Source organism: Cygnus atratus, chromosome 10 (assembly GCF_013377495.2).
Source record: "Cygnus atratus isolate AKBS03 ecotype Queensland, Australia chromosome 10, CAtr_DNAZoo_HiC_assembly, whole genome shotgun sequence".
NCBI lineage: Eukaryota > Metazoa > Chordata > Aves > Anseriformes > Anatidae > Cygnus > Cygnus atratus.
In genome coordinates, this window is record NC_066371.1 from 16,486,468 (window position 1) to 16,504,015 (window position 17,548).

Genomic DNA, 17,548 nt, shown 5'->3' on the forward strand with positions numbered 1-17,548 from the left:
TATAAATAAGAAACATATGGAAGGATGCTCGTACAATCACTAGGTCATTTTTCAGCTGTCTCTGTTGCAGCTGGTTGCTCTGACAGTGACCTTAACCTAATCCAATTCACTGAGCCTTAGAAACCGTTGCAACTTTTCATAAAAGCACTGGATGTGTTTATGCATAAATTCTTCTTATCTCTGATACTTCTTTGGTCATTCTGAGTCTCTAAGAGTACTCCAAGTTCTCTTTTTAAGACACGATAGCTATTTATTGCAGATTTAATACCATCTCTAAAACCTTCCCCATCCCCCAGGATGCTGAAGTGGAATACACTTTCTAAATATTACACAATATCTCTTCTATAGTAACACATTCAATCCAATTTCTGTGCATTTCTCGAGAAGAAGCCAGGAGGCTGCTTCTTCCCTTTTGGATACTCCAGCACTTTGTTCTCAGAATGAATGCAGCCCCAGCATGAGCACAAACTGCTTTACAACTAATTTTACACTCATGTATCAGGATCTCAACAAAGAGCAGAGAGGGACGCAGGAGTCACAGGGCAGTTCCATAGCACACACACACAGCAGTCAAAGCACATCGCTGTTCTGTTGGTGACTTATAATTATTCCAACCCAGAGCATATGGCTTATCACATTTCATACAAAAGACATACAAGAAATATTAGTGATTTTGCTCCACGTGGGAAGTTAACAAAAATCACTTACAGAAGAAAATCTAGCATTGCATCTAGGTCTATAAACCCCGAGATGCCTTTAGAAGCTTTCTTAGGTTGTTCCCGTGTCTTTCTATCCAACAGAAGACACGGATTTTTTTTAAACAATGTGATTTCTAGTGTTCATTAGTCATGAGGAATCTAAGCAATAATCCATAATTTGTTCTTCCAAGAACACTTAAAAACAATAAAAAATGGTAAATTATAGAACTTGCCAATATTGTCCTTTAGAGACTATGATAGATGATGAAAGCCAAGGTCTTTAAGCAGCTGTAAAAATACATCATCTTTGCCTAAATATAGAACAAACCTGAGTGTTTAAAAGTAAACTCAGCTTTGGTTTATTTCAGAGGAATATCTTGACAGCAACCCTATGGCACTCTCCCTACTGCTGCCTCATAGCCCTCTCTATTAACCCATGTACCTCAGCAATATGGCCCTTTTTTTGTTTTCCATTTTAATTTTTCCTTCTTCCTGGTATTCCGCCTCCCATCACACAGTCCAGAGTCATTACACAGACAGTTCTGGTCCCTGCTGCAGGCACCCTGGCGAAGCCATTTTCAACCAGCAGCCATACAGAAGACAGAGACTTTCCCCTCTGGAATGCAGCTCTTCAGCTCGGTCAGTTCTCCAGTGCCTTGCAGAAGTTTACCAGGAGCAAGACAAGTATCTCACAGAGAATTATCAGCAACCAGCCCTCGGTTCCATTTTAAACAGGAAGAAGTACAGAAGAGCTTTCTTCCAACATTTTTGTACTAAACTACTGAGGATTAAAGAATCACTAAACACCATCATGGCAAAATAAGGTACCTAACATGCTAGCATCTATGAGAACTGGGTTTTGCTGAAAGCCACCGAAAATGAACTGCCCTCCCTTTGGTGTCATTTTCTCTGGCAACATACACTGGATAAGAACTGTTCATGACAGCTTTTGCCATATGCCCTTGAATGATTAGCTTTTAAGGGAAACTTCGGTTTCTTTTTTGATCTGCCATGGGGAAAAGCAAGAGCAGAAAAAGTAGTCAGCCTGAAGCTCTGAGCAGGTCATAAGATATGAGGCCACTCCAAGTACAAGATAAATAGACTGAACTGAAAATCAGCCAGTTCAAATGACACGCAAAACCCGCTCTTGTCTGCCTGCAAAACAAAAATCTTTCTTCTGTTCCTCAGGGATATTTTCTGCTTTATTTATTTATTTATTTTTTTAACTTTACCTTTGTTTGAGATTAAACACTCCTAAATACTAGATTCCTTCCAAGATGCCAGAGAAGATATAATCAGCAACGTCTCCTGCAGTTTGGGAAAGCTACCTTAACTTTCTCCTTGCTTTCCTCCTGCCATCCATACTTATCCAACTTCTCTCTTTTTCTGTCCTAAAAGCTTTTTTAAATCTTCATTCTCTCTTTGATACAGGGCAACACCAGGGAACAAATTTTGTACTTACTCTATATGCAACCCTTCTCCCAGAAAATTAAGCTTTTCTAAAAGCAGAATCCAGAGATTGAGTGTTCCTTGTTAGACTGACTTGTAGCTCCTCCACTATAAATAAAAAAGTGTGATATTTCATTTACACTTCCAGCTACATTTCATGTTGTTACAAAACAGTAGGGACATTATTATCATTTGAATTTCATCCAGGTTTCCATTTTACAATTAGAAAAACAGTCATTTTATGTGCATAACATTTCAGGTGAAGGTATTTTGTAGGTAAATCAGTTTGTGAAAATGAGATAGCACAGGTTAAAAAAAGTAAATAAGGCACAACTGACAAACGAGAAACAATACCTTAAATAATCTCTCAAGGTCCTCTTGGAAAACTGGAACTCAATTCGGTAACAGAGCTCATTTAGCTTTTCAGAAAAGAAATTACCTTCTAAGTGTATAGATCCTTATAACTAGAATCCAAATAGATACCTATATGCAGAATTTCTAAGTGCTAAATACGTCTAAAAAGCATTCTCTGCTTGCCAGGGTGAGTACTTCCTGGTAGCTTCCCTATTGCTAATGCACACAGACCACATTTTTCATTTCAGATGATTTGAGTTCTATGAGCATTTCAAGTCATTTTGAGCAAAAACAAAGCAGCCCTGATGCTGAAAGCAGCAGTACCATCCTTCCTTATTAGCAGCCACTTGTGCCATCCACTTCCTTATGCTGAGCATTTGTTACATAAATTCAGATAACAGCAACAAAAAAAACAACTTGGTTTTATCTGAAATTAGTTGTTGATACCTTATTTTTCCTGGCACATGGGATGACAAGCAGATGAATTACGGGACAGGACTACTACTTTATTTGCCACTACCAGTTTAAAGTGATAGTAAAAGTATATCCTAAGGAAAGCCTTGACGACATCAAGATGAACTAATTACCTGACATACCAATCTTCAGATGTATTTGAATGTTCATGAGTGCTGGGATAACAACAGTGAGTATGCACACTACACAACATTTTTGTGGTAAGTGTACCTGTGAAATCTTGTGATACTGATTAACACTTTTGAAAACATCTTCTGCAGAAGCTATTACAAAGGTCTTCAAATATTATACATCCTCTTCTCTTGTAGATCCAAGCAAGTAAGAGCTTTCTTGCATTAACACATTTTCAATGCTTTGGTTATCTAGTAAGCATCCCTTATTTTTAATAGTATGTGCAGAAAAAAATAGGCTATTCCATATACATCGCTGTGAAAACTTCTAGGGCTTCAGTATTTATAAAATAAATGCACTTCTAATGTTATGTCATGTTGTCAGTTTCAATACTCAGTATTTTCACCTTAGAATATTTATCCTTTGATTACATTCAAGCACTGAAAAAAAAAAAAAAAAAAAAAGGATTTTCCAGAGCCAGATGCTGGATATTCAGTGGGGTGGGGAGGGGAAACAGCTGATTGGAAAGAGATCAGCTGCAAAGAAGAGGTGCTATTATTACTCCTGAAACATGCATGAGACCATGGGAGATAGTAAGGTGGAATTGATATGCTGCAACTTTTCTGCCTTTTCCCCAGCAAATCTACCTTTTCTGCTAGGTAGCAGTCCTTTAAATTGTAAGTTCCTACTTAATGCAGTGGAAAACACATTATTATCCTAGCCACAAAACTTCAAAACTTTTGGTTTTCTTATTGTTCCACCTGAACAGCCATCAGAATGATTCAGAGTCCACTTTCCATTATTACTGACATTGCTCCCTTTATATTTTTAGTTATATACTTACAACAAAATCATTACTCTAGAGCAAGCTGTAAGTCCTAACTACAACATTGTTTAAACTGCATATGAACTAAACAAAAAACTTTTTTCTTTTTTTAAATCTTTATAAAAGCCTAATGAGTTCAGAAAATTGCAAGTGATTATAAACTGGAAAAAGTTTAGACAGCAAATGGCTGTTGCCACTCTCCAATTTCCATATTTACTAACGACATCTGGTTTTAAACAAGACAGAACTTCCAAGAAAATCTATCCAAATAGGTCTACTGTTTATCTCCAACATTATCTAGCTGATAGTGCTATCTTATATATATATATACACACATATATTTAAATGAAGTCATGAAAATATTAATCTGAATATATTCCTGATAGGTTTTATTGCTACATACTTTTTAAAGACTTAGAAAAGCTACTTTGTAAACATACAAGTTGGTCATCTGGCTCCCATTTACGCAGACTGCCAAAAATACATAATAAGGAAAAGGATGGGGGAGGAAGAAATGCATTAGAAATCTAGAGTACCACTGCTTCTATTTCATATGAAAATTCTACACCTGGATGGTATTTACTAAGCTATCTATAGAACTGAAGCAGAACTTCACTCAAATATTTATTGTGAAACCCAATTTATAAATAAATTGTGTAATAAGTCTTTCAATTAAAAATTTAGACATGGATTACTCGTCTGAAAATCTCAACACATCCCCCACCCTGCCCCCATCAAACTCTAAAAAGTATTTTTTGTTTCCAGAACCCTTCACACAGAAAAGTTTTGACTTCTTACCTAGGTGAAACTTCTCTAAACATATACAAGTTGTACTGAAACATTTTATCAGTCATAAAAATGTGACTAATACATTATACATATGTTTTGGCTCTACCTCTGTCTCAGTCAGAAAGCAGCTGCTTTGTCTCTTAGCTAAACCATTAAACAAAATGGTTAACACATGCCTTGTTATAGACCTCTATTTTGCACAATTAATATTTGATTCAGAGAAAAAGCCTTAACAATTATAAAGAGTAAATCACCACATAGCAGAAAACCAACACTTTAGCAAGTGGGATGAACTAGACAGATTTAACATTTACAAATGTTATTCAAAGTACAACCCCCTGCTCCAGGATATTACCTCTTACCCTAGGGACAGAATGCTGGCAAAGCATTTTTTACCCCATGGAAAGCACTTTTAAGACTGTCAATCTTCGAAGAAGTATTCATTGCAGCATATGTATTTCATAACTTTACTCTTTTATCAATCTACTGTGGGTTAACATATACATATCTGGTTTTAGGACACAGTCACAGAAGAACTTGGAATCTACTAAAACGGTAGGTGGAAGTTTTTTCCTAAAAGAATATTAACCTAAAGTATACTAACCTAAGGCTTAAAAAAAGCACTTGATTACAACAAGCAGGAAAATATGCCGTGCAAAGATTTATTTTTAAGAAGTACTGCAAATGTATTTAAAATGCTTTTAAATTATGTTTGTAGCCTCCAACCCAACCCCAGTTGTGTACAACCTGTAAAATATTCTGGTGTGTGTGTGTGTGTGTGTGTGTGTAAAGTTATGTTGTGCAATTTACTTTCAAATGTAAAGGCAAAGGCAATGAGAGAATGATTTTCAAACCTAAATGTTTTATAACAAATATCGATATCTTGACAGCAGGGAAAAACCTCTCTTGGTTTAATTGATTCAGGTAAATACATGCCAAGTGTTTTGTAAAATGCTTTACAAAATCCTCCTGACATTGCCAAAAGCACTACTCTAGGAAACAAGCAAATGTAATTAAGATAATATTTTCCCTTACTAGTTGGAAAAGGCTGTTTGTTATTTCCTAGTTTCTCTTCACGTTAAGAACAGTTTTTATAATGCTGGAGTCTAATTAAAGAATACCAAGAGTTAAAAGTTGTTCCATGTTCCTTATGCGTTAGAAACCCCTGCCAACTAGTTCTCTAGGCTTTAAATATTGTTTTGACGGATTGCATTTTCATTTCCAGTCACAAAGAAAGTATTCTCCATAGTCAACACACTAGCAGATCTTCATCAGCTCTGTGCAAGCCAGATCCACTGTTCTGTGAGAAAATGAAGACTTTGCAGCCTACTTTTTTTCTGTTTGTGTTTGTACCTTTGGTGAAGTCAGCACCACCTATACAGCAAGAACCATTCAAGTTTTATGAGTATGATACAGATGTTACCGTGGGAAGCCTGATCCAACAAGACTATGAAATGCAGTCCAAGGATATAAAAAAGGTATTTATCTTATCAGTTTAATATTTTAATTGCTAAGCATTATATGAATGAATAAGGTGTAACATGCATGTATGCAAGTTTTATGAAGAAGTCTTATAATAATGGCAAAACATACAACAGTTTCAGATATAAGGGAAAGTCACTCCAATTAAAACCACAAAAATACTACCCTTGCTACGATTTGAGAAACCCACAAAAGACTTGCTTTTGCAAGTAAGAATATAGCATCGTTTTAAACTCTGCTGTAGTTATGTACCTACTACTTTCAAGTTTCATGAAGAGCATGTACTAGCATACTAGCTAAACAGTTTGAGTAATGTTGTATTAACAAAATAAGTTTAAATTAAAAGCAAGTAGGTTGACTTTATTTAGTTGTGTTTTTTTTTTTAAATAAAAAATAACACTTGAAACAGTGCTTTTTATTGTATGCAACCTGTCATCATAAATCACAGTTTTCATTTGATTCAAACTATTACTTGGTTGGATTTTTTTTCCTTTTTTTTTTTCCCCTGGTCTTTTTTGCCACTCGACAGTTTAGTAGTCCTAGGCTACTATAGAATGTCCAGTCCTGTTGTAGTCACATACAGTGTTAACACTTTCAGACTCTTAAACGCTGCAATAAAAATGTGTTATGGCACTCACCAGCACCCCCAAACGGTCAATTCTGAACTGTTTTGCTATGTGCTCCACATACATGCTTGTTAATTTAAACACTTAAACGTAAGACACAAAAATAGAGATGAGTTAAAGTGCAACAGCCTCAGCTGAAAGGCACAGTAAAAACCCTCATCCTTCTGTTCCAAGCAGATCTGACAGGACCTAAGAGATGCACAGAAAGAGATACGACATGTTATCAGACAGGTAGGAAAAAAGCTAACAATGATTGTCCTAAAATTAGCTGCCAAGGAAAATGACATTTCTAAACAAAGTGGTAACTACCAGATCTGGATATTAATAACTTCAAGGTAGTTTTTATCAATATTAACTGTACTTGCTACAGTAGTAGTCTGGTAAACAAATAAAAGGGGAGAACAGAAGATAATTGTTATAAGTAATAAATTCCAGTACATCTAGAGAAAAATCACTTCTGCATATATTTTTACTATTTTTCAAATTCTACTTAAATTATGGCTTTCTAGTATTAGACTAAAAATGGCAGCTCAATATTTACAGTAAAAATGCCTAATTCATTTCTGAATCTGACATCTGCCACAGTGACGCAGTAACATGTTTCATAAACCTCTGATAAAGAGATCACTTAAAATGAGTCAACAGATAGGTGACTATCTACTCAATAAGCAAATTTTAAAAAGCTCCACATCAATTTTAACAGGCTAGGCACAGCATAAAATGACATTTACTTCTAAAATCATTTTAATAGGAATACGCTACCATTTCAGCAAAAAAGAAGAATAAGGAATATACTGTATACCTATAAGGAAATAGTGCCAGCAGATATGCCACAAACCAATCATCGTCTGTGCTGGCAGCAGTATACACTAGAGGTCTACTGAAGGCCAACAGTTCTGCTTAGGATAATTCCAGGAATGCAATGGGTCATTATTTCCATCAGGTCGGTCCTCCAATGACGTGTTTTCATTGCAAAATAATAAATTAGTTCCTTATGTGCAACAAATACATCTATACAAGTTCCAAGGTTCCCAATTTAAAATCACTGGATATGCAAGCAAGTCTTCTATTCACTTACAATAGAAATTCTAGCTTCCAGAATATTTCAAGCATTAACTGTAACTGAAATATGTGCCAACAGTTTCTTCAAACATGCCCAGTCAGAAAAGCATGACACAGTTAACTCCTTACTCTGTTCTCAATCAATAAAAAAAAAAAGGGGGAACTGGAATTTTTCCTAAAAACAGAAGTACCATCTACGTTTGTGTTTGTAATCAAAAAAATGAAGTGAACTTCAGCGTAGTATTCAGCAAAAGGTAATCCAAGCCATACTCATTATAACATTAATTGTTTGAAACAACAGCCTCTCCTGTCCAGAGATTTAAAATACTAGAAATCTAAAATCATGAAATCTTGATTTCCACAACAGGATGAACTATCCAATTAGACACCATCATGTGTCTGGACTAAATTATTCCATTGAGTATAAACATTCAGCTTTATAGAACACCCTTGTGTGGTATCAGGATGAATCATTCATTTACTTTGCCAAAGTTTTAAAGATATTTAAAGTGTTTAGATATCAAATTGTAACCTGGTTTTGTATGAGGAACTCATGTTTGCAGCGTCAAGTGCAAGAGGCAGGTGGAATTTAAGTATGTAAGCAGGTCGATATTTCTTCAACGTATATCCTATATATGTAAGTAATTAAATTTCTGCAGCTATTATCCAACCAATCTTTTGCACCAGTATTCCATGGCTAGAAATTTCTATAGCTGACCAGGAAATATTGCCAATATACTGGTTATTTCTACTTGGCAGGCTGGGAATATATTGTTTGTGTATTTAACAGTATTGTGTAAATAATCAGTTTTATTCTTTTGTTGACATTTCATGCTTTCAGAAATTAGTTGTGCGCTGTATCCTGTAAAGAACTTGCATGCATATTTGTTCTCAGATCACACCTCAAGTAGGATATTGTATTAGAAACCTACAGCTGGTACATATGCTATGTCAGCAAACATTTTTCACATAAGCATATTAAAGCATATTAAAAGCATCCCTTGTGAGCCAAGCACACTACAATAAAAGTGCAATTGTTCTGCATCTATACCAAAGTCTCTACCGGCATCAATACTTCAGTCAGAATCATGTTTTCACATGCCTAATTGACAGAACTGTGCAAACTAAACATTTTTGCAGAAACATTTTTAAAGACTTGCTGTTTGAGTCTTCTAACTTTTCAGCTTACACTCCAACTTCTCTACACCAAATACTGCAGATCTTTTACCCTACACAGAAGCTGCTGAACTGTCATTAGCATTCTAACTCGTGGAGAAATGTTCTGCTATAACAAACCAACCTATCCCAAACGTTACAAAAAAAAAAAAACACTTGTAAAAAAAAAAAAGGGCCATAGCCTGGATAGAGAGACGCAGGGGCGAGCCAAGTGATGGATGATTCACAGGCTAAAAAAGGGTCAAAATGACAGAGGCTGGCCAAGATACTTGTTTCTCAAGCTCAATGGTTTTATATTGCTAAATACAAAAATTCCCACTAATAAATAAAGCAAAGTTGGTACCAAAAGTAAACCGACAGTGTTACTTCCACATTGCTGTAGTAGACAAAGAGTGTGCTACATGCCTGAATGAGGAAATTAAAAAAAAATGGTTCTCTTGTGAGCAGCCACAGAAGCTCTCTTCAGTTACTGTACTCAGGCCAAGATCCCGATCATTAAGCACATTAAAGAAAAATGTTCTACACACCTGTTGATGTACTTCTCCCCATGTGTTGTTGGTAGCCAAGTAGACCAAGAAGCACATTGTCGTACTCTGTCCTACAAGTATGACCCATCAAAAAGACAACAAGTGATGCTAGCTAAACACAACTGCTATGGACAACCTAATGGGCCCTCCAAACTTTAATACATGCAAGCCATAATATGACTTGCTGTAAGGGGAAATAGCATGTAATTAAAGGTCCTATCATATTCAATGAAAACCTATAATTTCCTGCATCACTAAAGACTCTGTCTGTTAGCAGCTCTGGTTTAATAGAGATTTAAGGGCATTTAACAAATATGTACTGCAAAATTTCAGCCAATACCTGAAACGAACATGTTTATAAAACCAAGTTTCTGTGCAACTGAAAAGTTTAATAAATATCTCTATGGGGTATTTTAGATAATTTTAAATGCAAGGAAACGTTGGGATTCCTTTTTTTTTTTTTGGAACACAAATAATTTAAATTATAGTTATAAGAATCCTTTCAAATTTTGTATTATGCCTTCTGCAAAATATCCTGTCTTCAAAAGTGCAGGTTTTTGTAGACACTCATAGCTTACATATTCCTTCCCCATCACAGGGTTGATATTTTCTCCCCTCCCGTGCCCCCTTATGGTTAGTGGTCTTATCCAAAGAACAGTAGCAGCAACATCTTCCCTTTTTGCCTTTCAAACCACAGAGCTCACATACAAAAGGGATAATATATCATCTTAGTCATCCAGTGTGTAAGAATAATTTAAAAATTAAATGTCACAAGAAGATGTAGGAAGCTCATTTGAAAAGATGTGCTATTTAAGACCCTTGTAATACTGTGCTTATTGTTTTTTAAAATATCATTTGCTCTCACACAAAGGATGCAACAAACGTTTCCCTTGACACTGCCCTAAGACTGCAAGGGGATGACAGCGAACGCAGTGTAAGACCAACAAAGGATACAAGTAAGTTAATGGATACGGATACTGTAACATGCAAACTCTACAAAAGACTCTTTTAATATAAAAATTGAATATACAGAGGATGACAAGGAATATAGAAATAATGTTTTGATCTACGAACATCTTTCATATCTCCTATGGAAAGCCTTCTAAACTTTTGCCTCTGACAGAACAGGTTAATAAATCAAAGTATCTTCAGGTAAACACTGAATACACAACACAGCTTATAAGAATCTCTCTAGACTTACCCGTTTGTATTTACTGTAGAGATGTACCCACATTAAATAAGCTAGGCAATACAATCAAGAAAAGGAAAATATATACCTCAATATAGTCCACAGTTTCCCCAACTCACAATGAAATATGTTTAAGTTAAATAGCTTAACTTGAAGAAATTTCTGTTCTCACAATGCACATCTGATGACCATGGAAGTCAACGTTTTATACATTCTTGACTTTTTGTTTCTGCTAACATGTAAAACATCCAAAAATGAATTGAGATGTAAATGAATTTGGGCATAATATGATTCCTAGGACAAAAACAGTTAAAATACATCAGGAACATTCTTCCTACTGGCTCTGAGGTGTATTGTCCAGAAGCCTCCTAACGAGCCATGATGATTTTTACATGTAAAAAGAAAAAGCTGTTTTCTGACAGAGCACAGAAAAGGGAGAAACATTTTGGGTCTATCTGTGATACCACAAACGATTCAGCAAGACCATTGGAGTGTCAATCTGCGCTGATGTTTTAATCATAGGGATTAGCTATTGCCAAATAGCATCTGTCAACAAGCCTGCATCAAAAGAGGAACAAATCTGGGAAAACCCCTGAGTTTCTATTCAGACAAGCATAGAAACTGTTGTATTTTAGATAGCGATACCATTTTTTTCCACAATCTCCCCCCTCAATAGAAGACAAGAAACCAAATCAAAAAAAAGCAAACTGGGTGGAACTCAAAGTATAATGGGTGGTAACATTCACAAAGTTAAAGCTCCAAATGTCAATCCCATTTTCTGCAGTTCCTTTGTGAGAAGAAGGAAAAAAAAAAAAAAGTGCTCTAGTACACATACTGGTTTGGCCCAGTACTGACTATTTCAATAACTCTTCAGATTGGGGAAGATCCTTTTGTGCTATGCAGTTTTAACAGACTACCTAGCAGTATGAAACTGCTCTTTACTACAGACCAAATTGGAAGCCAACCAAAATCTCACAGTATGTAGGTAACAATGGTGACAAAACTGGATTCAAAGCCGTATTTGTTATATATATGTGAATATTCCTGCCATAAAGAATTAGCACAAATAAGAAATGAATAATAGTTTATTAACATTTATGACAGATAGGACAAGCCATAATAGACTTAACTGTGTTAAAGGAGATACAGAGTGTCTCTCATTACTTAAAATTACAGCTATAAAAAAACTCAGTAACAGATTGCCTAAAGCAATTATATAATCACCACCACTAGAGTTTTTATAAAGAAGATTAGGCAAAATAGTAGCTAGGAGTAACACAGAGTATACATAACCCTGCCAGAAATGCTCCAGTGCAATTATAATATCAAATGTGGCCACTTTCAGATATTTCTCCTGCATAGCTTTCTCTTTTGAAAGCAATCACAGAATCACAGAATTGAAGGGGTTGGAAGGGACCTTGAAAGATCATCGGATCCAACGCCCCTGCCAAAGCAGGTTCCCTAGAGCAGGCTGTCCAGGTAGGCGTCCAGACGGGCCTTGAATATCTCCAGAGAAGGAGACTCCATGACCTCCCTGGGCAGCCTGTTCCAGTGCTCCACCACCCTCACCGTGAAGTTCTTTCGCATGTTGGTGTGGAACTTCCTGTCCTCTATCTTGTGGCCATTACCCCTTGTCTTGTCCCCACAAACCTCTGAAAAGAGGTTGGCCAAATCCCTCTGTCTCCCACACCTCAGATATTTATACACATTGATGAGATCCCCTCTCAGTCTTCTTTTCTCCAGGCTGAACAGACCCAGGTCTCGCAGCCTTTCCTCATAGGGAAGATGCTCCAGGCCCCATATCATCTTTGTGGCCCTCCGCTGGACTCTTCCCAGGAGATCCCCGTCTTTTTTGTACCGGGGAGCCCAGAACTGGACACAGTACTCCAGGTGAGGCCTGACCAGGGCAGAGTAGAAGGGGAGGATCACCTCCCTTGACCTGCTGGCCATGCTCCTTTTAATGCATGCCAGGATCCCATTGGCCTTCTTGGTCACCAGGGCACACTGCTGGCTCATGGCCAACCTGCCGTCCACCAGGACCCCCAGGTCCTTCTTCTCAGAGCTCCTCTCCAGCAAGGTCATCCCCCAGCCTGTACTGATACGTCCAGTTGTTCCTTCCCAGGTGCAGGACTCTACACTTGCTCTTATTAAACCTCATTTGGTTTCTTCCTGCCCATCTCTCCAGCCGGTTCAGGTCTATGGTTCTAAATGGTTCTAAAGATTACATTTAACATGGCCAAAGAGTTGCAGTCATCAAATTCACAATGCTCTACACTTAAAAATGAAATAATATGGATTAATAGCATTCCAAGACAAGCTCAGTTAAGAACAGAGAATATAACACAAGGAAATTATGCATGAAAGAATACAAAAACAGACAAAAAAAATCAGGGTATTAAATCTTTGTGGAACTTGCTGCTAGTAGAAAAACTAAAAATTTAGAGGTGAAATCTTAAAAGATACCAGAAAAAAAATTGTTTTGAATATTAGTTGAATAACTTTTAACTGTCTACTCAAAATAATTTGTTTTCAGATTTACCTACTTGTCTGCTCTGTGTGTGTTTAAGTGGATCAGTGTACTGCGAGGAAATAGACATCGAAGCTGTACCCCCACTGCCAAAGGAAACAGCGTATCTATATGCACGATTTAATAAAATAAAAAGGATAGCAGTCTCAGATTTTGCTGACATTAGTAAGTAATTTGTAACGATAATGCATTTGTTGACGTCCTTTAATATTATACCAAAATAAGATATACTTTATATTTTGCTAGGTTATGCAATGTGTATTACTTAATTCAGTGCTTGTGCTAGAAGAGCAACTGCGAAGACAATATGGATAACCTGCTTTGGCCCACATATCCATTTTAATCAAGCAACAGGGTGCTAAAAGTCAAATTTAACTGTCTCCTGGCCAGTCTTAAATGACCATGTATATTTCCTTCCAGTGCTCCAGAAATCTCTCCCACCTACTTCACTCTAAGACACTGCAAATTCTACCATGATCTAAAATCATGTTTTCTCTATGCAAACAGGAAGGATCACATATGTGTATATATATAGTCTTAATAATGAGGAAACCCCAGCATGGATTTTATTCACATTTTGTGATCTACAAATGTAAATACTAATAGGATAGTGCAGCCATTGTCATTGTAACATCTAACATAAAACCATGCATGTTTAGTATGTTACGCAACTACAAATTTGATACTTAAGTTTCTATTTCTTTTGTGTATAGCTACTTTGAGAAGAATTGATTTTAGTGGAAATCGGATAGAAGAAATTGAAGATGGAGCCTTTTCAAAGCTTCTGTTATTGGAAGAACTTTCTCTTGCTGAAAATCGGCTTGTAAAACTTCCTGTTCTACCTCCCAAACTAACAACATTTAATGCAAACCAAAACAGAATCAAGAGCAGAGGAATCAAAGCAAATGCTTTCAAAGTAAGTAGAAGATCACAATCTAGGCAACCAAGGTAAATAAAAGGAGTATACCATCACTGGAATTTTCCTGTGTTTTTGTGATCAAAGAAACAGACTAGGACAAAGAAGCTTTTCAGGTTTTTTGTTTTTAAGGCACTCTGGAATAATACTCCTATGCACACTGGCGCACTCATGTAGTAGTTCATCTAAAAATTCTTGTCTTTAAGATATAATCCTACCTACTTCCTTTCTCTCTCACACACAAAGAAATAGTGAATTCAAAACTAATGGCTCAAATACAAGTCTGTGGATGACATAAATGTATTAAACAAGGATATATATTTATAGTGGTGTCAAGTTTTTATAACCAGTATGCCAGCACTGAAATTTCCAGTACATAGAAGGCCTGTGACTTTCTTGGTACAATAGGATTCAACATTCACAGCAAAATATTTCCTGTTAGATCACGTTATAGGCTTTCTCTGCGCTCAGAAAAACATAGATGGCTTATAACAGACACAATAGTAAGCAATATCAGCAATGATTCTCTCTTTCTTTCCACTAGAAGCTGACAAATTTGGCCTACCTCTACTTGGGACATAATGCACTGGAGTCTGTTCCCCTGAACTTACCAGAGAGTCTGCGTATTCTTCACCTTCAGGTATTTCTGAAGTATTTCCTTAACCTTATATTATAAAAAGACTTAGCTGCACAAACCAATCTCTACTTCCTTCTAAAACAGTTTAAACTGCAGTCGTGCTACAGTTGTCTAGTGCTCCTCCAAATAAAACAATTTAGCTCTCATCTGTTTGGCCACAACCAGTGTTCAACGTGCACATCCTCATTAATACACAGGAGGAAAAAGTAGTTAAGACTTGAAATAATTCTCTAGAATAAAGTAAAATTTAAGTACCCTTACTGTCAGAAACTCTTAGCTAACTACCGTGCAAAAATTTCTTATTAGCTTTTGTACACCAAGTATAGGAAATGGTGTAAAAAAAAAAAAAAAAGGCAATAATCTTTTGTCAACCATACATTCCAAACCTCAAATTGTTTATCAGTTAATTGATTGGTTTGAAGAGACTTGATGCCTACCTATTTTTAACACAATCAATCTCAGTGACAATAAAATTGGAGGGAATAAGAATAATATTACAGCTTGGCAATTCTCTGACTTATGTCTGTGTATGCGTGTGTGCATGCGTATTTATTTAAAAATGAAAATTTGTTTTGTTTTGCAGTACAACAATATTACTACAATCACTGATGACACATTCTGCAAGTCGAACAACACACGTTACATCCGCACGCGTATGGATGAGATACGGATGGAAGGCAATCCGATCCTCCTGGCAAAGCACGTTAATGCTTTTTCCTGCTTGAGAACATTGCCTGTAGGGACATACTACTAGTCACTACTTCCATAATTATACATGCCAAAATCCAAGCACGGTAACAAGAGATCATTCTTATTGCTGTTTACATGTTTATATCCTCTCTTTTGCTAATGCAGTTTTCCCTACATACCCTGAACTTTTTCCTACGTTGAAATGGAGTTCTCCTCTAAAATAACTATTTCAAAACAGCCATTTAATTTAGGAGTTACAATGCCACCCATGCTTTCAGATTCTTTTGTTGACGAAAGCATAAAAACGTGTGTACACATGCATGTGGTTTCAACTTTTAATTCACTACTTATTCTTTACATGTACGGAAAATCATTTAGCTGTTTTTTCACATTCTTTATCAATTTCCAGGACAGTCACCACATTTTACTTTCAGATAAACACAAACATTCTTCGAACAAGCTACACAGGAAAAATACATTTTAATTCCTACCATACTTGCTTTGATCTGAAATGAAACTTTTTCAGCTGACCTTCAGAAGCGCATGGAATGAAGTTGCATATGAAAGAAAGTTATGTTTAGACTCAGAACTTCACAACGTTTAACTTTATTAAAGCTTCCTTGAAAACTTGATTAGTGGAAAATGAGAAAAATTCTTATCTAGGCTTAGTGTACCTAGCAACAAAGCAAGTGGAACATTTCAAATGCGTCAAATGTTCTTCTAATATTTTTCTTTCAAAAATAATCTAAATACAGTTATAGATATATATTACAATTGAATGTATACATATATACGCATTCAATTGTATATGCTACATATAAATATTTGTACACATTTTTGATGGAAATATAATATATATATATATATACACACACACACACTTTGTTCAGCTGTGCTCATATGAGTCAACTTTAACTTCCCATTTAAATACAATGGTCAGCATACAGCATGGTATGACAGAGCACCTTTGTTATTAAGACATGATATAAACTGAGCCTTGTTCCACCACTTTTTCTTGACAGGAAATGTGACAATATAATTAACAGCAAAGCTGAATTAATGCTTTTACCTGTAAATGAGCAAGATTTCAACTAGAAGTCAGTACAAAGAAACAGAAATACCTTTGTACAGAAGCACGTTCACTCATTACACAAAAATCACATTAAATCTTTAAAAAGAAAAGCTGATTCTATCACTGATCTAAAAATAGTGCTAACCCTGAGCAAATGAAACTAGCATAATTTCACTCAAGTACTTTAAAACAATTTATTCAAAAGAGAAAACAATGTGTGCAGACCTCAATAATCCGTTCACCTAAAACTAGACATAATTTCTTTCAGAACACAGTGTTTCTAATTACACAAATATACATTTCTTCGAACTTGGTTTCTCCCCTCAAATACCTACCACAGGCTTAAACTCTTCAAATAAACAAATGCCAAACAAGTGCTAGTACTATTACCGGATCAACTTCATACTAACTTTGAAGCTAGCGTAGATATCTAATTTGTAGAAATAGTTAAGCACCAAATGCATGATGTATTAATACCACCTAGAATACTGATTTTATAAGGTATTTTGTATTAATTATGTCTATCTTATTTAGCTAAGCCTTGATTTGTTAGCGCTTGTGCTCTGGGGAATTATTAATAAATTCAAACTTAATTTTGAACATACTGATGCTCTGCCACTGAGAGTGTTGAGATCTAAGAGACTGTAAGTCACTTTTTAAGGTTAAGTGACTATGTCAAGCATCAACTGTGGGTTCATTGTTCTGGAAAGAGTATGCAAATATGAAAAGCAAGACAAATATATTTTTGCCCTGAACCCATTACTCAAAAAAGGCATAGCAGTCCCCATTTTTCCAGTTTAAATTATTTTAACAAGAAATTCCATTTTCTTAGTGCTTCTGAGAACAAAAAGTCCTACAGTGAAAATAACATTTGATTTTCATTTTTCCCATCTAAGTCATAAAATTTTGATATTTCCAGGTGTTTAGCAAAAAAATAAACAGC

The 17,548-nt window shown here is 35.9% G+C and overlaps 2 protein-coding genes across 5 annotated transcripts in view; one reads left to right on the plus strand and one right to left on the minus strand.

The window, feature by feature from the left end:
- CENPP (centromere protein P) overlaps positions 1 to 17,548 on the minus strand; it is a 138,043-nt gene that overhangs the window by 101,906 nt on the left and 18,589 nt on the right. The gene's annotated exons all lie outside the window — the stretch shown is intronic.
- On the plus strand, positions 6,012 to 15,597 carry OGN (osteoglycin). The gene is made up of 6 exons (XM_035558443.1): positions 6,012 to 6,179; positions 10,446 to 10,530; positions 13,297 to 13,455; positions 14,004 to 14,206; positions 14,751 to 14,846; positions 15,427 to 15,597. Exons 1-6 carry the CDS (start codon positions 6,012 to 6,014, stop codon positions 15,595 to 15,597), a joined length of 882 nt encoding a protein of 293 aa, XP_035414336.1.